This window comes from Hemiscyllium ocellatum, chromosome 4 (genome assembly GCF_020745735.1).
Source record: "Hemiscyllium ocellatum isolate sHemOce1 chromosome 4, sHemOce1.pat.X.cur, whole genome shotgun sequence".
Classification (NCBI taxonomy): Eukaryota; Metazoa; Chordata; class Chondrichthyes; order Orectolobiformes; family Hemiscylliidae; genus Hemiscyllium; species Hemiscyllium ocellatum.
In genome coordinates this window covers 27,042,468-27,067,536 of record NC_083404.1, presented here as the reverse complement: position 1 = coordinate 27,067,536, position 25,069 = coordinate 27,042,468, and the positions used below count along the sequence as shown (strand labels likewise).

The 25,069-nt window shown below is 43.7% G+C and overlaps 1 protein-coding gene across 1 annotated transcript in view; it reads left to right on the top strand.

Annotated features, from left to right (window-relative positions):
- Positions 1-24,752, top strand: part of samd12 (sterile alpha motif domain containing 12) — a 128,370-nt gene extending 103,618 nt beyond the window's left edge. The window contains exon 5 of the mRNA XM_060824179.1: positions 23,407-24,752. Coding sequence (XP_060680162.1) covers positions 23,407-23,429 — 23 coding nt within the window. The 3' untranslated portion in view covers positions 23,430-24,752. The remainder of the gene's footprint in view (positions 1-23,406) is intronic.
- Positions 24,753-25,069: the final 317 nt, after the last annotated feature.

The window sequence follows — 25,069 nt, the reverse complement described above, 5'->3', positions numbered from 1 at the left end:
AGGGATGCATAAACAGCTAGAAGTGAAGGAGCAGGGAGTTCTCTAAATATTGTAGTGCTAGAGGAGGTTCCAGAAAAAGGAAGGGTACAAGACTATGGAGAGATTTAAACACAAGGAAGGAAATTTTGAAATCAAGGCATTCAGATAGCATTCGCCAGGGTGGGTTAGTAACATGGGTGGTGAGTAAATGGAACGTGATACAAGTAAGGGTATGGACAACAAGGGTTCAAAATAGCTCCTATATTTGATCAGTAGAAGATGAAAGACTGACTTGGAAAACATTGAAATATTCAAGTCTACAGAAGACCAAGGGGAAGAGTAGCAAACATAATACAACAGCAATCGAGAAGTTTCCAGGGGACAGACAACAAAAGAAATTGATCTGAGTTAACCAGGTTCATGCAGCTATCCAGCTCATTCAAGCCTTTCCTTTCCAAAGGCTACTTCAAATGTGAATGACCATGGTGAATTAGCCTGGCACCGAACTATGAGAAAGGACTCCTAAATTCAAACAACAAATAAGTGAGCTGCAGCTGGGAATAGGATGGAATCAATAAAAGAAGCTGTAAAATAGAATCAAGTCAAAAATAGAAACGAACACCAAAGACTGTGCTGCAAACACAAAAGGAGTGCACATTGTGAAATATAAAAGTGAAAGACAAAAGAATAGTGTAAGAATTTATGCCAAATCCCCCACCATGAACTGGAAAACCACAGATTTCCTATAAGAGACTAAATCTTTTAAACAAAGGATACAGCTGTGCTTCACAGATCAAACATCTGCAGAACCAGTAGGGCATTCTGTGAAAATACTCAACGATTCATAATCAGGGTTTCATTGAAGTTGATATCACAGACTTATCTGAACAGGACCAGAAAGTGTCGAAAAGATACGAAAAGTACTAGAAAATTGACTGCCTGTTAGAGTCAAATTTAGAACTCATTGCTTGGGATTCTTGTTCCATAGATTAATAGATCACTTTGTCAGTAGATACCTTAACAAAGACAATGGAAATTTACGTTTTAGTGGCTGAACTATCAGAACAGATAATGGAGCTGGTGATTTCCTCAATACTTATTGAAACATTCCAAAAAAATGACTTGGAAAAAAGAAATGTCAGACCACTGACTTATTGCTGGTGGTGATAGAAAATATGAAGCTATTGTAGCTGGATGACAGCACTTGCAAGCGTTAGATCTAACAAATAGTATAGACACTGCAACCAGGACATCAAATGCAAGAAAGCTGTGTGGCAAGTATAGTCTTTCATACCCACCATAAAACTGTCCTACATTCTAGATCTCCACAAGACCTGCACATCATGATATTACCACAGGCTGTCTGTACTGTAGAACCTGAAGCACAGGCAATGACCCTAGATGATGTTAAACTTGAGAATGTGCAGAAAAGATTTACAAGGATGTTGCTGGGACTGGAAAGTTTGAACAAAGGGAGAAGCTGAATAGTCTGGAGCTTTTTTTGCCTGGAGCATCAGAGGCTGAGGATTGACCAAATAGAGATTTGTACAACCATAAGGGCCATGGATAGGGTGAATAGCTAAGGTTTTTTGAGGGTGGGGAAGTCCAAAACTAGACAGCGTAGGTTTAAAGTGAGAGGGGAAAGGACCAGAGGGACAGCTTCTTCACGCACAGGATGGTGGATGTATGGAATGAGCTGCCAGAGGAAGTGATGGAGGCTAGTACAATTACAGCATTTAAAGGCATCTGAATGGGTATATGAATAGGAAGGATTTGGAGGGATATGAGCCAAATGTAGGCAAGTGGGACTAGGTCAGATTGGGATATCTGGTTGGCATAGACAAATTGGACCGAAAGGTATGTTTCCATGCTGTATGACTCTGACCAGAGTTTACTACATACTGCATGGTCCTCACTCTGAAAAATATCTTCACCATGGACATCCAGTCCTATATACCTCCATCCGACAACATGAAGGCCTCAAAGCCCTCCGCTTCTTCCTTTCCCGCCGACCCAACCAGTACCTTTCCACTGACACCCTCCTTCGACTGACTGAACTGGTCCTCACTCTGAAAAATAACCCTGCCCCATTCCTAACCCCACCCCCATGCTGATCTCTGCCCCCACGCCCAACCCTACCCACATGCCTAACTCCGCCCCCACGCCTAACCCCACCCCCACTCCCAGCTCCAGTCCCACACCAGGTACTAGCTCCCAGCCCTGCCATGTTTTCACCATCCCTCCAGACCTCCCCCTCTCTGAGAATGAAAGATCAGTCCTCAGCAGAGGCCTCACCTTCATCCTCCTACACTCTCGGATTAACACGTTCAACATGCGGCGAGACATCGAACAATTCTTCCGCTGCCTTCGCCTCCGCGCCTACTTCTTCAACCATCATTCTTGCCCACTCTCTGACAGCCCCTTCTGCCGCCTCCAACACACCCCATCCACCTGGACAACCCGTGCTGACCGCTTACCCGCCCTCGATTTCTTCATAGTCAACTGCCGCCGCGACATTAACCGCCTCAACCTGTCCACCCCTCTTACCCACTCCAACCTCTCACCCTTGCAATGTACAGCCCTCCACTCCTCTACTCCAACACCAACCTCACTATCAAACCGGCAGACAAGGGAGGCGCAGTGGTAGTTTGGCACACCGATCTTTACATTGCTGAGGCTAAATGCCAGCTCGCGGACACCTCCTCCTACTGCTCCCTTAACCATGACCCCACCTCCCACCACCAAACCATCATCTCCCAGATCATCCATAACCTCATCACTTCAGGGGACCTCCCATCCACCGCCTCCAACCTCATAGTTCCACAACCCCGCACCGCCCGTTTCTACCTCTTGCCCAAAATCCACCAACCTGACTGCCCTGGCCGACCCATTGTCTCAGCCTGCTCCTGCCCCACTGAACTCATCTCTGCATACCTCAACACGGTCCTGTCCCCTTTAGTCCAAGAACTCCCCACCTACGTTCGGGACACCACCCACGCCCTCTCCCTCATCCATGATTTTCACTTCCCCGGCCCCCAACGCCTTCTCTTCACCATGGACATCCAGTCCCTATACACCTCCATCCCTCATCACAAAGGCCTCAAAGCCCTCCGCTTCTTCCTTGCCCGCCGACCCAACCAGTACCCTTCCACTGACACCCTCCTTCAACTGACTGAACTGGTCCTCACTCTGAACTTCCAACCCGACCTCAAATTTACCCGGACCGTCTCAGACTCCTCCCTCCCATTCCTAGACCTCTCCATTTCTATCTCGGGCGACCGACTCAACACGGACATTTACTATAAACCCACAGCTACCTAAACTACACCTCCTCCCACCCTGCCCCATGTAAAAAGGCCATCCCATATTCCCAATTTCTTCGCCTCTGCCGCTTCTGCTCCCAGGAGGACCAATTCCAATACCGAACAACCCAGATTGCCGCAATTTCCCCTCAGATGTGGTTGACGATGCTCTCCACCGCATCTCCTCCACTTTCTGTTCCTCCGCCCCTCCAATCGCCACCAGGACAGAACCCCACTGGTCCTCACCTACCACCCCACCAACCTCCATATACATCGTATCATCCTTCGTCATTTCCGCCACCTCCAAATGGACCCCACCACCAGGGATATATTTCCCTCCCCTCTCCTATCAGTGTTCCAGAAAGACCACTCCCTCCGCGACTCCCTCGTCAGGTTCACACCCCCCACCAACCCAACCTCCACTCCCTGCACCTTCCCCTGCAACCACAAGAAATGCAAAACTTGCGCCCATACCTTCCCCCTCACTTCCCTCCAAGGCCCCAAGGGATCCTTCCATATCTGTCACAAATTCACCTGCACCTCCACACACATCATTTACTGCACCTGATGTGGCCTCCTCTACATTGGGGAGACAGGCCGCCTGCTTGCGTAATATTTCATAGAACACCTCTGGGACACCTGCACCAACCAACCCCACCGCCCCGTGGCTGAACACTATAACCCCCCTCCCACTCTGCCAAGGACATGCAGGTCCTTGGCCTCCTCCATCGCCAGACCATGGCAACACAACACATGGAGGAAGAGCGCCTCATCTTCCGCCTAGGAACCCTTCAACCACAAGGGATGAATGCAGATTTCTCCAGCTTCCTCATTTCCCCTCCCCCCACCTTATCTCAGTCCCAACCCTCGGACTCAGCACCGCCTTCTTGACCTGCAATCTTCTTCCCGACCTCTCCGCCCCCACCCCCTCTCCGGCCTATCACCCTCACCTTAACCTCCTTCCACCTATTGCATTCCCAACGCCCCTCCCCAAGTCCCTCTTCCCTACCTTTTATCTTAGCCTGCTTGGCACACCCTCCTCATTGCTGAAGAAGGGCTTATGCCCGAAATGTCGATTCTCCTGCTCCTTGGATGCTGCCTGACCTGCTTCGCTTTTCCAGCAACACATTTTTCAGCTTCATACTGCATGTATTGTTTAGCTATAAATAAACCCACCAGAGACCTTCAAATAAATGGAGTCCACATAAATCATTTGTGTTACATACAGAGGACATGGTTATTACAATTTTGAATGTAGAGATTCTATTCCATTTCCAATGCTAGCAAGTAGCAAGTCTTCACCAGTTCATATCTTTAGTTTATGTTGTATTGTATCTCAGTTTTCCAAGGTAGCTTTTAAACATGTCTTTCAATCAGCTCCATTGTATGGAAAACCTTGTGCTAAAGTAGTGAGATGTAGTATTTGAAAGTGCCAATAGTTGTTGCTATTATATGATCTTGGGGTTAGACCTTCAGGTTTTTTTCAGGAATCGTAATAGTTGACTTTGCCCTTTGGAAATCCTTTTTCACTTTCAGTTTAGAAATGTAGTTTATTTGAATATGTTTCCTCTGCTACCACTCCTAATTGGAAGCTTAAATTGGATTGATGACCTTTTTGACTAAAGGCTATCACATTGAAATGTAAATCCTACCTTCTTCTCTGTACAGATGTTGCTTGACCCAAGTGTAAACCTGCATTCCCACTTTAGAGTCCATGACTTGAAGTTTCTGTTCCTGACTATATTATTATATTATTATTTTGCTTTGCACTCAACATTTGCATTCACAACTCTCTGCGTAACGAACCTTCCTCTGATGCCCTTTCTATACCTTTCTCCTAATATCTTATAACTATGACCCCTCGTACCAGTCAATCCTGTCCTGGGGAAAAGTCTCTGGCTATTAACTCTATCTATACCTCTCATTACCTTGTACACCTCGATCAGGTCACCTTTCATCCTCCTTCTCTCCAGCGAGAAAAGTCCGAGCTCTCTCCATAAGGCAAGCCCTCCAGTCCAGGCAGCATCCTGGTAAACCTTCTTAGCAACCTCTCCAAAGCCTCTGTATCTTTCCTATAGTAGGGCGACCAGAACTGGACACAATATTCCAAGTGTGGTCTCACCAGGGACTTCTAGAGCTGTAGCAAAACCTCGCTGCTCCTAAACTCAATCCCTCTGTTAATGAAAGTCAAAACACCATATGCTTTCTTAACAATCCTATCCACTTGGGTGGCAACTTTAAGGGACCTATGTACTTGAACCCACTGCCAAGAATCCTGTCTTTAATCCTATGCTCAACATTTGAGTTCAACCTTCCAAAACGCATCACTTTGCATTTATCCAAGTTGAACTCCATCTGCCATTTCTCAGCCCAGCTCTGCATCTTGTCTATGTCAACGCTGCAGCCTGCAATAGCCCTCAATACTATTGACAACACCTCCAACCTTTGTGTCAACCTCCTCATCCAAATCATTTATAAAAACTACAAAGAGCAGAGGCCCAAGAACAGAGTCCTGCGGGACACCACTCAACACTGACCTCCAGGTAGAATACTTTCCATCTACAACCACTCCCTGCCTTCTGTCAGCCAACCAATTCTGAATCCAGATAGCCAAATCTCCCTGTATCCCATACCTCCTGACTTTATGAATGAGCCTACCACGGGGAACCTTATAAATGCCTTGCTGAAGTCCATATACGTCATATCCTCTGCTCGACCTACATCGACCTGTCTTGTCACCTCCTCAAAGAACTCAGTAAGATTTGTGAGGCATGACCAGCCCCTCACAAAGCCATGCTGACTGCCTTTAATCACACTATGCTTTTACAAATAGTCATAAATATTATCCCTCAGAATTCTTTCCAAAACCTTGCTGACCACAGACTGACTGATCTATAATTGCCAGGGATTTCCTTATTATCCTTCTTGAAAAGAGGAGCAACATTCACCTCCTTCCAATCCTCTGGTACGACTCCCGTGGAGAGTGAGGAAGGAAATATCCTCACCAGCGGCTTAGCAACCTCCTTTCTTGCTTCCTGGAACAGCCTCAGAAAAATCTAATCTGGGACTGGGACTTATCAATCTTAATGTTTGCCAAAATTTCCAGCACATCAGTTTCATTAAACTTGATCTGTTCAAGCCTGTATCCTAGCTCCTCAAAGTTCTCATTCACAACAAGGTCCCTTTCCTCAGTGAAAACTGAAGAAAAAACTCATTTAGGGCTTCCCTATCAGACTCCATGCACAAGTTCCCTACACTATCCCTGATTGGCCTTACCTTCTCCCTGACCATTCTCTTATTCGTCACGTATGAGTAAAATGCCTGTGGGTTCTCCCTAATCCTTCTTGCCAAGACTTTCTCATGCCCCCTCCTGGCTCTCCTCAGTCCATTTCTGAGCTCCTTTCAGCAAACCTCTAATCCTCTAAAACTGTGCTAGATCCTTGTTTTCTCCACCTTATGTAAGCTGCCTTCTTCCTTTTGATGAGAAGATCCTCTGTTCTTGGCATCCAAGGTTCCCTAATCTTACCTCTTCTTACCTGTCTCAGAGGAACAAATTTGTGCATCACTCGCAACAACTGCAGTCTCCACATGTCTGTTGTGCCCTTTCTGTGGAACAATTGCTCCCAGTCTGTACTTCCCAACCCCTGTATGATATTGTCATAATTTCCTTTTCCCCAATTAAATATCTTCCCTTGGTAACTGCTCCTTTCCCTCTCCAAGGCTATGGTAAATGTGAGGCAGTTGTGGTCACTGTCACTAAAGTGTTCTCCCACTGCGAGATCTGACGTCTGTCTTGGCTCATTGCCGAGCACCAAATCCAAAATGGCCTCTCCCCTCGTTGGCCTGTCTACATACTGAGTAAGGAAACCCTCCTGAACCCAGCTGACAAAAACAGCTCCATTGAAACCATCTACACTAAGGAGGTTCCAGTCAATATTGGGAATGTTGAAATCACCCATAACAACAGCCCTGCTACATCTCCATTTTTCTAAAATCTGCTGGCCTATGAGTTCTTTAATCTCTCCTGCTATTGAGGGGTCTGTAGAAAACCCCCAATGAGGTGGCTGCTCCCTTGCTCTTCCTAACTTCCACCCATACTGACTCAGTCGACAAACTTTCCTAAACAACCTCCATTTCTGCAGTTGTAATGCACTGTCTGATTTGCAATACTACATCCCCTCCTTTTTTTCCACCCTCCCTGTTCTAAACCCTGGTTCATCTAGCAACCATTCCTATCCTGTGAAACCCATGTCTCCGTTATGGCCATAACATCAAAGCCCCAAGTGCTGATCCATGCTCGAAGTTCATCACTCTTATTTCTTTGCGTTAAAGCAAACACATTTTAACCGATTCCCTTTGCTTCATCACGTGAGAAACCTTCCCGATAGATTCACTACATCCTGTCACTGCCCCATCTACTACTGCCCCCCCTTCTTAGATATGTAAGTCTCAGTCCCACCTGACCGCCAAATTAGTTTAAACCCTCCTGAACCACACGAGCAAATCTCCCAGGACATTTGTGTCCCTCCAGTTCATGTGCAACCCGTCCTTCATGTACAGGTCCCACCTTCCCCAGAAGGTATCCCAATGGTCTAGGTATCTGAATCCCTCCTTCCTGTACCAGCCTCGCAGCCGCATATTAAGCTGCATTTGCTGACTGTTCCTCACCTCACTATCTCGTGGCACCGGTAGCAAACCTAAGATCAGTACTCTACTTGTCCTGCTCTTCAGCTTCCAACCTAGTTCTCTGTAGTCACTTTTCAGATCCTCAATCTCTTTCCTGGCTATATCATTGTTGACAATATGCAGCATGATTTCTGGCTGCTCACCCTCCTCCTTCAGAATCCTGTAAACCTGATCCTTGACCCTGGCACCAGGTAGGCAACATACCTTCTGGGAGTTCCGTTCCTGACTGCAAAATCTCCTGTCTAACTATTGAGTCCCCGACCACTAGCACTTTTCTATTCTCCCCCTTCCTTTCTGAGCCACAGTGCCAGAGACCTCACAACTATGGCTTCCCACGGTAGGCCATCCCCACCAGCAGTATCCAAAACGGTATACTTATTGCTAAGGGAAATGGCCACAGAAGATCCCTGCTCTATCTGTTGGTTCCCTTTCCTCCCCTTGACTGTAATCCAGCTGTGAGCGCAGCAGGTCAGGCAGCATCCAAGGAACAGGAAATTCGATGTTTCAGGCATAAGCCCTTCATCAGGACTTCAGCTCTGATCTCCAGCATCTGCAGACCTCACTTTCTCCTGTAACCCAGCTGTCCTTATCCTGTGTCTGAGGAGTGACCACCACACTGTACATCCTCTCAATTTCTTCCTCAGCCTCCCGGATGATCCGTAGTTCATCCAGCTCCAGCTCCAGTTCCCCAACTCCCAGTTTAGCTTGCAGTGTCAAAGTTATGACGTCACAAGCAGAAAAAAAAGACAGGCTTTATTCGCAATCGATAGTGCAAAGTTAAACATTTCTCAGTCAATGAGGTTTGTTGAAAAGAATACATAATAGCTTCTCAACAAATTGGTTCACGATAAACAGAACAGGAAGAGAATAATATCCATGTATCTGAGTCCCCTGGAAGTGCGTGGCTGTGAGGTTTTACGTTCTGTTCTGATTTGTCCAACCATAGTCCCACACATACACACACATACAGCACATGCATGCGCGAACACACACACACTTGCAAATGCACGGTGGCACAGTGGTTAGCACTGCTGCCTCACAGCGCCTGTAGACCCGGGTTCAATTCCCGACTCAGGCGACTGACTGTGTGGAGTTTGCACGTTCTCCCCGTGTCTGCGTGGGTTTCCTCCGGGTGCTCCGGTTTCCTCCCACAGTCACAAAGATGTGCGGGTCAGGTGAATTGGCCATGCTAAATTGCCCATAGTGTTAGGTAAGGGGTAAATGTAGGGGTATGGGTGGGTTGCGCTTCGGCGGGTCGGTGTGGACTTGTTGGGCCGAAGGGCCTGTTTCCACACTGTAAGTCTAATCTAATCTAATCTAAAAATACAATAATCAGCTATGATATTGGACACACTCTTTCTGTCTGTTTTGGGAAAGTATATTCTGCATTTCACTACTGAACAGTACGAACATCAGTTACTAGCGGTGTTCCACAAGGATCTGTTTTGGGACCATTGCTGTTTGTTATTTTTATAAATGACCTGGAGGAGGGGCTTGAAGGCTGGGTGAGCAAGTTTGTGGATGGTACGAAAGTCGGTGGAGTGGTGGACAGCGAAGAAGGATGTGGCAGGTTACAGCGGGATATAAATAAGTTGCAGAGCTGGGCAGAAAGGTGGCAAATGGAGTTCAATGTAGCTAAGTGTGAAGTCATTCACTTTGGTAGGAGTAACAAGAAGATGGATTACTGGGCTAATGGTAGGCTACTTGGTAGTGTGGATGAGCAGAGGGATCTTGGTGTCCATGTACACAGACCTCTGAAAGTTGCCACCCAGGTAAATAGTGCTGTGAAGAAGGTATATGGCATACTGGGCTTTATTGGTAGAGGAATTGAGTTCCGGAGTCCTGAGGTCATGTTGCAGTTGTATACGACTCTGGTGCGGCCTCATCCGGAGTATTGTGTGCAGTTTTGGTCGCCATACTATAGGAAGGATGTGGAGGCACTGGAACGGGTGCAGAGGAGGTTTACCAGGATGTTGCCTGGCATGGTAGGAAGATCGTATGAGGAAAGGCTGAGGCACTTGGGGCTATTCTCATTGGAGAAAAGAAGCTTTAGGGGAGATTTGATAGAGGTGTACAAGATGATTAGGGGTTTAGATAGGGTTGGCCATGAGAACCTTTTTCCGCATATGGAGTCAGCTGTTACTAGGGGACACAGCTTTAAATTAAGGGGGGGGGGTTGGTATAGGACAGATGTTAGGGGTAGATTCTTTACTCAGTGGGTTGTGAGTTCATGGAATGCCCTGCCAGTATCAGTGGTGGACTCTCCCTCTTTATGGTCATTCAAGCGGGCATTGGATAAGCATATGGAGGTTATAGGGCTAGTGTAGGTTAGGTAGGCTTCGGTTGGTGCAACATCGAGGGCTGAAGGGCCTGTACTGCACTGTATTTTTCTATGTTCACCTTTAGGAGCCCAATGGTCTGCTCTACAATGGCCCATGTGGACACATGCACAGAGTTGCACCTCTCCTCAACATCAAGTTTGTGGGTTTCTGACAGGAGTCAGGAGCCAAGGTTTGAGGAGGTAGTTTTGTCACCAACACATCCCTTCGTACCAAGTAGGGCTAAAATGTGCAGTCACTTGAGTGTTCCAGAATGACGGCTTTGTGACATAGACCTGCAAAATCTGGCTGATGTGGTTATAGTCTACACAGTCATGGAGTGGGCGATGTTACTGATAGGGTGCTCTGATTGCTTTGTGCTATCATTGATTGGACCCTGCCCTAAAGGAAATCTTGAAATGGTGGAAAAGCCAACTACCCTGGCTGCCTGACATCCTGTATCCAAGGGCTAGTTAACAGATGGGTGAGCCTTAGCAAGAAGAATATCATTCACCCCCCCCCCCCCTCCCGAATATGTGATTGGATGCCACTGAGATTGTGCAGAAGTCTCCAGTGGCTCATTGAAATGGAGCACTTGCAGAGGAATGGAGAGTGACAGTCTCCATCGAGGCTCCTGGGTAGATGGTGCTGATGCTCATTCGGCAGCTGGTAGTGCTGTCCTAAGGCATTGTTGACTTTGCTGCTGGGTCATGTGCAGATAGCTGATGGAACATTGTTTCTGTTGGCCATCTTGTGCAGGCTGTTGTGCCTGTGTAGCTGGTGCAGCTTCTGATTCTGCTCTTGTTGGCTTTGGTGTCGGAGCAGGCAATGCCTGCAGTTTCCTCAGAGAAGTAAGACCCACAGTGAAGGTAGGTTTGATCTGTGTCATCGTTATGGTGCTTTCAGGAGATCTGTGGAGACAGTAATCTGATGTTTCTCTGAGACTTTCACACTGCCAGCTGGCCTCATCGTGCCTAGGAGAGTTCAGTTCATATGCAGCATTTCCCACCTGGGCTCCACTCCACACATTGTGGCATCATGTGCAGCTGGAAATGACAGCTCTTCGTGAGCAACATGACATGTCCATGTTACTGAAATCATACCAGTGTACCTTCCCATCTACCATCCATTCCTGCAGGGAGGCTGACATCTTCTGATTTGGCCTTGGCATGATAATGGTCAGCAACGTGCCTACCATTCAGTAGATTTGAATTGCTTTATTCCCAAGTTATCCATAACCTCTTTGATTAGTTTGTATGTGAAGTTCGATCCTTGATCTGACTGGATATCTATTGGCAGTCCATACCTAGTAAAAAAATTTAAGTAATTCTTCTACAACCCTTTTTGCCTTGATATTGTGTAATGGGATTGCCTCTGGAAATCTAGTTGACACATCTATTATTGTTAATAAATACTTATTCCCACTTTTTGTTTGAGATAGGGGACTTACACAATCAATCAAGACTCTTGTGAAAGGTTCCTCAAATGCTGGAATAGATAGTAAAGGTGCAGGTTTCATTACTGCCTGTGGTTTTCTGATCAGTTGACATGTATGACACATTTGACAAAATGCAACTACATCCTTGTGTAGTCCAGGCCAATAAACATGTCTTTGTATTTTAGCCTATGTTTTCCTCACCCCTAAATGACCTCCAAGTGTAGCTTATGCGCCACTTTCAGCTCTTTCTTTTGATACACTGGCAAAAATTTGATGAATCTCTGCCCATTTCTCATCTGTTTGAATGTGTGATGGTCTCCATTTCCTCATTAAGACATCATTTGTTAAGTAATAACACACAGGGATGCATTCATTTTTCTTCTCTGAAAGTGCCTTTTCATATAACTGTTTTTTAACTTCTCATCTTTCTGCTGTAATTCAATAACTGTAGCAGAGCTTTCTCTTTGCTCCTTTTCTGTTCCACTTATCTGATCAAAAAATGTCTCGAATAAGGAAGCTGACATAGCATTATTTGTGCCTTTTGATCCCTCCTGCTTGTGCCTCTGTCATCTTGTGATTACACAATCAGGGAAAATTTCTGGATAAACATCCTCCAGGTCTTCAGTTGCCAGCGTCTCCATTGGCTTTTCAACTGGAGGAGGCAGCACACCTACCGATGAATTAGCTATATCATTTGCAAGGACAAGTTGTATTCCTGGAGCTGAGAGTTTGTCCAGCACTCCTACCATAAATTCTCCACCCTTGTGTGGACTCTGTAGCCTCACTTTACATAATTGAGCACTTCTTGTCTCACCATGAATTCCTGTTGCCAGTACCTTTTCTGGCAATAGTCCCTCAGGAGTACATATCTCCTTACCCATCAGCATTACCGACTGAGAGGATCCAGTGCCCCTTCACATTGTAACTTCCTTACCTACTGCTCTTGGCCTATGTGAATAAACCTTACCCTTGCATGTATATTATTTAAGCCGATCTGGCACTTCCTCCTTAATCAACCTCTGATCATCTTGTACACTCTGAGGCAGTTGTCTAACGTCGGTCATGTTTTTTGTTACTAGTCCAACAAAACTTCCATGTTTGTCCAGTTTCCCCCATCTGGCTTTCTCCTAGCCCACCAATACTGTGATTTTGTGTGGCCCACTTTATTACAATGAAAACACCTGAGCTTTTTAACTTCTCTGTCCCCCTCAAGGGTTTCTTTTTTACCCTGTGGTAAGTTATCCTTATGACTTTCACTGAGATCTACCTTTCCCTTGCCATGTGAGGATTTCTCTTTGCCCCAGTTTCTATCTCTTATGGACTGAAATTAATTCTGGAAGCAAAACCAAGTTTTATGGACCAGCTCATAATCATCAGCTACTTCAGCTGCTAACCGTGTTGTTTTAACTCTCTGCTCTTCCACATGAGTTCGCACTATTTCCTTGCTAAGGTTATCTTCAGCCTTTATCTCCAGCCTTTTAAGCTGACTTTCATTTTAAGTATCAGTTTTAGAAGTTCAAAAGCTCTCTCTTTTTCCCTCTCTTCTGATGCTCTCTCTTCTTCTTTCTGTTCTTCTGCTCTCTCTTTTCTCTTTCTTCTGCTTTTAATCATAACTCAAGCTGTTTCATTTCTGCTGCCCTTTCCTTATTCCTCGCCGCTAATACAAGCTTCTTCATTTGCAATTGAATTCTTGCATTTTTCTAGATTCTGATGGTTTCTCCACCAGGTTTAAATGTTGAGCTACTGTTGTAATTATCTCTCCTTTCCTCACAGAAGCAGGCAGTTCCAATTCCAGCTTCTCTGGTAATTCCTGCAGCTTGGTCTTATTCACTTTTTGCAAAACTTCCAGTATCACTACATTCACTTCCAGAAACCTTTTGGCTATTAAACGAGATATTATTATCCCAAGCTTTGTCCATCCAACCAAACCCACATCTGAAATAAAGACACTAGCACCCATCGCTCTCTGTTTTAAATCCCGCAAAGATCCCCCAATCTGTTATGGCCTAAGCCAGACCACTCAAAACATCCTTAAACAGGCAGCCCACACCATACTTTGCAATTTGTTTTAGTAAGCATATAGTGAAAATTACCTGGATTATGTTAGCGAGGTTGACTTCCAGGTTTAAAACAGACAAAAAAAACTTACTTACAAAATTACACGGTGAAACACAAATAAAGAACTCTGACAGAACTCAGTCCATCCAAACTAGACGTAATAATGCTGTCCACATGTACACAACAGTCCCAATAAGCAAATCCCCTTAAAACACAGTTAAAAAATGGAACAGATGTTTAAAGGTTGAAATTAGACGGGCAGAAAGAGAGAAGAGTGTTTCCACACAGCTTATTGTTGAACTCCCAACTAGTTCTGGACAGAACTGCTCGGCTAGAAAGCTAACCACTCCCCTTTCATTATACAGGTCACTTCTAAAACATGACCACTTTGGCCTGAAGCCTCATCCATTTACATATAAACAAAAGGCCTCTCAAAATCCTTTTCATCTCTGTACCAAACCAGACTGACCGGAGTCTGGCCTGGTTTATTACCCTCTGAAAAAAAATCAAGGATAGAGTATCCTTGAGTCAAGGAACAGCTTTTAGGAAAAAAGGACTAGCTTTGTGACAGCTCATCTAAGCCCTTGACATGAGTCAGCTTCAGCTTTGACAATGCTCTGGACAGACCCTTCAACATTCTGGACAAGAGCTCCCAGAGGGTCAGCCCGAGTGACTGACTGAAACCTAGTCCCCCCATTGCCCCAGACTGGCTGGTTTCTTCCTTGTTTTCGATGGTTTTGGACTTTTCTTGATGTGGACACTGTCACTTCCTGTTTACCGTTCTTATAATTCTGCTTCTATTTAATGGATTACAGGCTTGCCCAGAACATTACACATGACATTTCAACTGTGCCTTTTTGGTTAACTGAGTTTCTTAGTTGACAACTAAAGCTCTTAACTAATTGACACTAAAGCTTAGGGCTGCACCACTGAAATGTGGTTGGGGTGGAATGAAAGACTACTAGAGTCATACTCCTTGCTAGCTGACCATAATGTTGACTATGTCCATGAGTAACTTCAGTGGCCACAGTCCTGGCTGAAATTGACAAACAGCCTAAAATTTTATTTTAGAAGTACACTAGTAAAGTGCTTCGCAGGCAACTAGGTTTAAAAACACACATTTGTTCTGTTGTTTCTTGATCATATTCATTTACGTCAGACCTTTAACAAAATTAAATTGCTCATTGTCATTATTGTAAGAGGTGGGGGATGGAAGAGAAATAATTTCTAAAAATTAAACTGCATTATTTTCATTGTATAGCATGAGTAATTGAATACGTTAGTTACTTCCACTGTCAATTTCCATTTTTCTTTTCTTCCATGTTCCTCTTCCTAAGCCATGTGCTACTTAAAAAGACATGACTGTCTGCTCTATTCTTGGGAATCCAACAGCTTGTGTGAAACCGGCTGTCAAATTATTCAGTGCAACAGCTGGAATCTGTTCTCGTTCCTGTCCCTTACTCTCTGAAAACATGCCTTCTGACTGATTTCAATGTAAATGAGATAAACTTTAGGAGCATAAGAACAGGCATGTATTTTTCTTAAGTATCAAATGAAGTGCAGACAAAGGCCAGACATGTAGATAGATGTGGGAAAAAATATTCAACAGCAATGTACTGTTGCAAGGAAACAAAATGGGATGTTGAGTGTATCTGGCCTTGAGCATAAGAATTCAGCTTCATTTGTCCGAAAGAGCAATGAGAAAATAGAAGTGAAACCTCTACAGAGGCTGTGGTGTTAAGTTAGTTCCGGAAGGCTACTGTAAATCAGAGGTATTTAATTTCAGAAATTTGACTCTGTAACTGCAAAATATTAAATAAACTGGAAAATTTCTTCTACGTTAATCATAGCAAAACTCAAATTCATAGGTGGACTTGACATTACCACGTCTAGCATAGAGGAAACTTTCCTCTGCTTAGGCTCTGGGAGATTATCCCCAAAACATTAAATATCTTGTCTTGTTGAATGCCTGCTGCAAAATTAGATTTTATTGGCATTTATATTTTATTAACATAATAACATTTATGTATTAAAATAGCTTTTAAATATTATTTTATTAATGTTAGACATACTTATGAAAAAAGAACTATTTACTATTATATCAATTGTCTTTGTTTTCTGTGATAACTGCGAATGGTTTCATGCCAAGACAAAATTATTGGTGATTCTTGAAATACATAACATTAAATAGGTGTAGCACTGCTATCTGTTGACAGTAATTGTAAGTCATAAGCTGGTCTTCAATGCTGTTGAAGGACACAAGTTGGCTATCTTACAAATAATTAACAGATCAGTGATTAGAGTCATAGAGATGTACAGCATGGAAATAGACCCTTCGGTCCAACCCCTCCATGCCAACCAGATATCCCAACCCAATCTAGTCCCACCTGCTAGCACCCGGCCCATATCCCTCCAAACCCTTCCTATTCATATACCCATCTAAATGCCGTTTAAGTGTTGCAATTGTAGCAACCTCCACCACTTCCTCTGGCTGCTCATTCCATACACATGCCACCCTTTGCATGAAAATGTTGCCCCTTAGGCCCCTTTTATATCTTTCCCCTCTCATCCTAAACCTATGCCCTCTAGTTCTGGACTCCCCGGTTCCAGGGAAAAGACTTTGTTTATTTACCCTCTCCATGCCCCCCATAATTTTGTAAACCTCTATAAGGTCACCCCTCAGCTTTCAATGCTCCAGGGAAAACAGCCACAGCCTGTTTAGCCTCCCCCCATAGCTCAAATCCTCCAACCCTGGCAAAAATTCTTGTAAGTCTTTTCTGAGCCTTTTCAAGTTTCACAACTTCTTTCCAATAGGAAGGAGACCAGAATTGCATACAATATTCCAACAGTGGCCTAACCAATGTTCTGTACAGCCGCAACATGACCTTCCAACTCCTGAAAATACTCTGACCAATAAAAGAAAGCATACCAAACGCCTTCTCCACTATCCTATCTGCCTGTGACTGCACTTTCAAGGAGCTATGAACATGCAGTCCAAGGTCTCTTTGTTCAGCAACACTCTCTGGGACCTTACCGTTCAGTGTATAAGTCTTGCTAAGATTTCCTTTCCCAAAATGCAGCACTTCGCATTTATCTTAATTAAACTCCATCTGCCACTTCTCGGCCCCTTGGTCCATCTGATCAAGATCCTGTTGTAATCTGAGGTAACCTTCTTCGCTGTCCACTACCCCCCAATTTTGGTGTCATCTGTAAATTTACTAACTGTACCTCTTATGCTCGCATCCAAATCGTTTATATAAATGACAAAAAGTAGAGGACCCAGCACCGATCCTTGTGACACTCCACTGGTCACAGGCCTCCAGTCTGAAAAACAATCCTCCACCACCACCCTCTGTCTTCTACCTTTGAGTCAGTTCTGTATCCAAATGGCAAGTTCTCCCTGTATTCCATGAGATCTAACCTTGCTAACCAGTCTCCCATGGGGAAGCTTGTCGAACGCCTTACTGAAGTCCATATAGAGCACATCTACCGCTCTGCCCTCATCAATCCTCTTTGTTACTTCTTTAAAAAATTCAATCAAGTTTGTGAGACATTATTTCCCACACACAAAGCCATGTTGACTATCCCTAACCAGACCTTGTCTTTCCAAATACATTTGCATCCTGTCCCTCAGGATTCCCCCCAACAACTTGCCCACCACCGACGTCAGGCTCACTGGCTATAGTTCCCTGGCTTGTCCTTACCACCCTTCCTAAACAGTGGCACCACGTTAGCCAACCTTCAGTCTTCTGGCACCTCACCTGTGACTATTAATGATACAAATATCTCAGCAAGGGGCACAATAATCACTTCTCTAGTTTCCCACAGAGATCTAAGGTACACCTGATCAGGTCCTGAGGATTTATCCACCTTTAACCGTTTCAAGACATCAGGCACTTCCTCCTCTGTAATATGGACATTTCGCAAGGCGTCACTATCTATTTCGCTACTTTCTATATCTGCCATATCCTTTTCCACAGTAAATACTGATGCAAAGTACTCATTTAGTATCTCCCCTATTTTCTGCGGCTCCACACAAAGGCTGCCTTGCTGATCTTTGAGGGGCCCTATTCTCTCCCTAGTTAACCTTTTGTCCTTAATGTATTTGTAAAAACCATTTTGATTCTCCTTAATTCTATTTGCCAAAGCTATTTCATGTCCCCTTTTTGCCCTTCTGACTTCCCTCTTAAGTATACTCCTCCTGCCTTTATAGTCTTCTAAGGATTCACTCAATCTATCCTGTCTATACCTGACATATGCTTCCTTCTTTTTCTTAACCAAATCCTCAATTTCTTTAGTCATCCAGCATTCCCTATACCTACCAGCCTTCCCTTTCACCCTGACAGGAATATACTTTCTCTGGATTCTCGTTATCTCGTTTCTGAAGGCTTCCCATTTTCCAGCCGTCCCTTTACCTGTGAACATCTGTCCCCAGTCAGCTTTTGAAAGTTCTTGCCCAATACCATCAAAATTGGCCTTTCTCCAATTTAGAACTTCAACTTTTAGATCTGGTCTGTCCTTTTCCATCACTATTTTAAATCTCATGGAATTATGGTCGCTGACACCTCAGTCATCTGCCCCGCCTTATTTCCCAAGAGTAGGCCAAGTTTTGCACTTTCTCTAGTAGGTACATCCATGTACTGATTCAGAAAATTTTCTTGTGCACACTTCACAAATTCCTCTTCATCTAAACCCTTAACACTATGGCAGTGTCATATGTTTGGAAAGTTAAAATCCCCTATCATAACCACCCTATTATTCTTATAGATAGCTGAGGTCTCCTTATATGTTTGTTTCTCAATTTCCCTCTGACCATTTGGGGTTCTATAATACAATCCCAATAAGGTGATCATCCCTTTCTTATTTCTCAGTTCCACCCAAATAACTTCCCTGGATGTATTTCCAAGAATATCCTCCCTCAGCACAGCTGTAATGCTATCCCTTATCAAAAAAGCCACTCCCCCTCCTCTCTTGCCTCCCTTTCTATCCTCCTTGTAGCATTTGTATCCTGGAACATTTAGCTGCCAGTCCTGCCCAACCCTGAGCCACGTTTCTGTAATTGCTATGATATCCCAGTCCCATGTTCCTAACCATGCCCTGAGTTCATCTGCCTTCCCAGTTAGGCTACTTGCATTGAAATAAATGCAGTTTAATTTATTAGTCCTACCTTGTCCCTGCCTGCTCTGACTGCTTGACTCACTTCTGTTCTCAACTGTACCAGTCTCCAATTGATCTCTTTCCTCACTATCTCCTGCATTCTACCCCCCAACCTGACTAGTTTAAATCCCCCTGAGCAGCTCAAACAGATCTCGGTGCCAGTATATTAGACCCCTTCCAATTTAGGTGGAAACCGTCCTTCCTCTACAGGTCACTTCTACCCCAAAAGAGATTCCAATGGTCTAAAAGTATGGATCCTTCTCCCAGCTCCTCAGCCATGCATTCATCTGCTCTATCCTCCTATTTCTGCCCTCACTAACTCTTAGCACCGGAAGTAATCCAGATATTACTACTCACCAGGACTTCCTTTTTAAAGTCCTGCCTAACTCTCTGTAATCTCCCTTCGGAATCTCAACCTTTTCCCTTCCTATGTTGTTGGTTCCAATGTGGACAATGACCTCCTGCTGGCCCCTCGCCCCCGTAGAACATTCTGCACCCTCTCTGAGATATTCTTGATCCTGGCACCAGGGAAGCAACACACCATTCTGCTTTTTTGCTGCTGGCCACAGAAACGTCTATACCTTGGACTGGAGAGTCCCCTAACACAATTGATCTCTTGGAACCCGACGAGCCCCGTTGCATTCGAGCCAGTCTTGATACCAGAAACTTGGCTGTTGGTGTTATGTTCCCCTGAGAATCAATCACCCCTACACTTTTCAATACAGCATACTTGTTTGAAATGGGTATAGCCACAGAAGACTCCCCCTACACTAGTTGTCTACCTCTCTTACCTTTCCTAGAGTTATCCCATCTTTGTGACTGTATCTGAGACATTACCCTCTTCCTATAACTGCCATCCATCACATACTGTTGCTGTTGAAAATTTCTCATTGCTTCAAACTGTCTCTCCATTCGATCTAATAAGGATCACAACCAACAGCATTTATTGCAGATATAATCCGCAGTAACCCTTAAACTCTCTTTCAACTCCCACATCTGACAAGAAGCGCATATCACTCTACTAAGGCCATTTTTGCTCCTTCACAATCTACACACCCAGAAAATAACATTGTCTTATTCCCCTACAAACAATGCCCCAGGTTAACTTAATAGTTATTGCTTATATTTTAAGTTTAATCAAGAAACATATCTCAGAAAACATATAATCAAGAAAGAAGCCACTCTACACACTACTGCAGACTTTCTGGAGGTCACACTTAAAAATAAGACACTTATCTGCTGTGAACTTCGCCCAGACAGTTCCTCCAAGTTTAAGAAATTGTATAGGAATAAGTAAACAATCAGAATCTGAGACTGGAAATATTTTACCAGATCATGTATTAATAGTGATCCAAAGATTCAGCATGCCACTGTTACACAGTTAATGCAGATTTATTTTCCTTACTTATTGCCCATTCCGCATTGCTGTTGTGTAATATTGCATCACTATTTTGAAATTGTAACTTTTTAATAACAGTTTGCCTTGATAAGCTATTGTGTAACTGACAATTGCCCACATAGTTTGAGATTACAGTTACCTATAAGCAAAACCAAGTAAGAACTAAGGCCACAGCTGTCACTGCTTCCATTGTCTATTCATGCACATTATGCACTTCTCACCAGCAAGTGTCCCATCTCTAACCATGAATCCATGTTCACTGACTTGAATGTGACTGTGCTTATGAAGGGTGCGATGAACTGATGAGTCACTCTCTCATCAAATGGTGGCAGTTCCTCTGATGTCAGAGCCTCAACCACTATTAGAAATAGGGGAAAAATAAGAGTGATATACACATTTTTCGCCTCCAGTCAACTTCTGTTGCCCGTCCCTGATCTGTAGCTTCCTGAGATCATCAAGGTCCACAGGAAGACCAGTGTTAGTCAGAAGGATTGATAGACTCATCACTTTACTCCATGGACATTACACCTTCCTTGCCCTCAGTGACAGGCTGCCCTCTGCAACCCATTCCATTTCCATGCCAGCTTTTCCATTGGGACCACCACTGCTATGAGCTTTCGTACCTGCACCTCCAGTTCTTCTGTGCTCCCTGGCACTATGAATGCCTCTCTCCTGGAATCAGATTTAGACATTATGTCTATTGTGTCTCATGTTCGTAGTGCTGATGCATATGCCAGCTTTCCCATTCCTTGTCATGGACACTGGGAGTCTGCTGTTAACTGCCATTCAGTCTTGGAAATGCAGTGATCAACTCTGACAGATCTGAGCCTTCACTGTCTCTTGGCCTGGTCATACATGGTGCATGGGTTTCACCTGTTCCCACATGGGCACCATGTATGATATGCAGAGCTGCATGCCTGCTATCATTTATGTCAATCATCTTGCTATATCATATATACCATGTTGTTGAAACAATTCCATCTACATCCATGTTATCATAACCACATTGACTGCTGACATTGTCAGCCAGTTCCAGCTACCCTTCTTGGTAAGGTTTGCTGTCCCCTCCAGTTCACTGGGAGGCGCTTCTCTCCCCATACCTTTCACAGCCTGGAGCAGTATTTCCAATGAATCTTCATTAGATGTTGATGGAATCATTCCTCTGATACCTGTTGATCCTGCCCAGTCTCCCTTATTCAACATTTTTTTCATTGCCCGCTTTGTCTGCAGTTAGCCTCACAGATGCTGACCGCCTGTTAAATATTGCTCCTGCCTTCAACTTGCCAGAGCAACCACCTGCCTGCCACTTATTAGTTTAATATTTTGAATCAACCTATTTGGAGTTGTTATGACACTCCTCTGGGATGGAGGGACGTGAACTCTGATGCCACCTAGTTATTAACTAGCTTCCCAGCCAGCTGGATTTTCAATGGCCGTTGCAGGCAAAATCCCTGTGTCTGTCCTACCAAATGGTGATGCAGCTAAATGACCCCAATTGCTTCCTGACATCAGAGCATTCTTTCTTTTGGCACAATTTAGCTCATAGTGTGCATCCTTCTTCAAAATACATTGTTTTCTCGTTTAGAAGATTAGAATTAAACAAAAAGTTAATGGAATGGCATTGTTATACAGATAGACTTTGTAAATACTGGTAGAAGCTGATGTTCAGCAATAACTTTGCACGTTACTGTTGTCCTGATGTACAGTACCTCCTAATGCCAGAAGCCATTCAAAATTATAGTAGCTGAAGTAATTTTAAAATAAGTAGTTGCAAGGAGCACTATACATCTTTTTAAAACTAAAGTGGAAAACCAAAGTATTAACAGCATCATACTGCCTATCCTTTTTTCCTCTGTTTTTCTCACTTCCATGCACCCTGAATCGTAATTTCTGAGGATATGAGTATTTTAATACTTTTTTACCTGATCTCCAGTCTTTCACTTGGAAAACATAATCTCACTGGCTCATCGCTCCCTGACTCCTTGAATTCAGCATTCTGATCTTTGCTTAAAATTTCTTTATGGACTTGCTCCTTTTTAATTTCCTCCAGTGCTCAAACTCCTTCTGTCTTCGTGCCTTTCTGACTTTTAAAATTTCCACTTAAAACTGTCCTGTGTCTCTACCTTCCTCAAAATCATGTAACATGCTAGTTGAATTCAGCTCTTTGTCCAAGTTGATGTCACCCATTTTACTATCTTCTCATTTGGCATTTTTGTCCATTCCCACTTTGGGATGACTTCTCCCACATTAAAGGTAGTTTTTATGTAAGTGTTATTATGTTTCATGAAATCTGTACAATGCAGAAAGAGACCATTTCACCCATCAAATCTGCACTGACCCTCTGAAGGGGATCCTACCCAAACCCAGCCACTACCCATCCCCGTAACCCAGCATTTACCATGGCTAATCCACCTAGCCTGCACGTTTTTTTTAGATTAGACTTACAGTGTGGAAACAGGCCCTTCGGCCCAACAAGTCCACACCGACCCGCCGAAGCGAAACCCACCCATACCCCTACATTTACCCCTTACCTAACACTACGGGCAATTTAGCATGGCCAATTCACCTGACCCGCACATCTTTGGACTGTGGGAGGAAACCGGAGCACCCGGAGGAAACCCACGCAGACACGGGGAGAACGTGCAAACTCCACACAGTCAGTCGCCTGAGTTGGGAATTGAACCCGGGTCTCTGGCGCTGTGAGGCAGCAGTGCTAACCACTGTGCCACCGTGCCGCCCGTGTCCCACGTTCCTGGACACTACAGGATAACTTAGCATTGCTGATCCACCTAACTTGTACATCTTTGTATGTGGAGGAAACCCATGCAGACATGGGGATAACATGCAATCTCCACGCAAACAGTCGACCAAAGCTGGAATCAAACCTGGGTCCCTGATACTGTGAGGCAGTAATGCTGACCACTGAGCCACCATGCCACCCAAGTTTTAGGGAACAAAGTCAGTGTATTTGTATGGAGACTTTGCATTCTGCTCTAAATAGTCTGTTTACATTCTTACACTGTACCATATCATGTGTTTGGAGCTGATCTTATTTTATTTTCCCTGCAGCTTCACTGGATAGCTCACCATAAATGTGTGGTTCTGAAGATCTTGCGACAAATTCTCGACACAAAGCAAATCTGTGGCTTTCCACTCTGCTCCTAACCAGAAGTGCCCTCTCACGCTGGAAACAACTCTCCTATAGTTAAAAAAAAGATATTCTGAACAACGTTTGCTAAAGCTTTTGGGAATACATGGACTTTGGGTATATGCAAGTAAATTATTGAAACCATCCAGACATGAAAAAAATCAAGAAGTTAAATTCTTTAAATACGTCGGCTGACCTTTGTGAATTGATCTGATGCTTGGAGACCATAAAGCTTTGATTTTTCTGACAGTGATGTGTGGTAAAGCTTTATTTAGTGAGAGCATCAGATGTGAGTTTCACCCTTTAGGTCCTCCATGTGTTGCCAGAGCAAGTGCTCCTTTACACCTGAAGGTAATGTAGTGAGAATTCAGAACTGCAATTTTTGACCAATGTGCAGAGATAATTCAACCAATGGACAGATTGGAAGTTGGAGGAGAGAAGCTTTCATCTTTATCCTTGGGATAAAGTAGTTGGAACAATGAATTTAAGTAAATACTGTCCAACACATCTTTTTCACTAGACTTTCTTTTGGTAGTACACAACTTTTGGAAAACATAGCCAACTCTAACATAGTTGAATATCCTGCTGTGGGAATGTTATCAAACCACGCTTAACACTGAGTCACATGAGCATATTTGGTCAAAAAGATAGATTTTAAAGAGTATCTTAAAGGAAGAAAGGAGAGATTTAGGGAGAGAATTCCAGAACTTAAGGACCTGACAACCGAAGACAGCACTGTCAGTGGTAGAGAACTCAAAACTGGGATGCTCTTAAATTGTAGGATGTCAAAGTATTCCAAGGACATTCAAGCTCATGTTTAACTGCCAATACAACTTTGTTGCTGTTTCCCTTCTCAACATATACAAACATATGTAATATGTCTCCCTTCATACTTAGGCATTATACCACCTGGAGAGAAGCTCTTTATTTCAATACTTCTCTCTACTACATACATTTGCATGCATTCCCCAAACATTCAGCAGCTTGAACAAGGTTGGCGAAACACCAGATTAGGACTAAGATTTACTAGTAAGTTGCACTGCAAAATTATTGACTTTAATATATTCAAAATCAACACAGTAGAATTTTGTAGTTGTTGATGGCAGAGGACCTATTAATTCCCCAGTCTGTAGCAATATGCCATGCAAAAATATATAGTGGAGAAAATTGAAATTGATTTTTTTCCTAAAATGCTTGATGTAAATTGTTAATAGCAGAATCCTTTCATTGTGGATTGATTTAATTTAATGTTCTTTCAAAAAACTCTGCAAATACCCAAGTTTTAAGTAGAGATTTACTAAAGAATATTTCAGATTTTCACTTTTGCATCCTTCATAACTGAAAGGTGAAGTCTAACAAATGTGGAATTATACTTTCTGTTTTAAAGGTTAAATTAATCATACAAATTAATCTTACAGATAACCAGCTTTGATTCAAGTGCTTTTGTTGTATACTGTGAAGTAATTTTTTTAGGTTAGTTGGGTTTCTTTTTCATTTTCTCTATACCTAAATGTGCATATGGTTAATTTACTTGCAGAAACTATGAATGATTCTCTCGACTATACCAATCTATTGGATTTATGT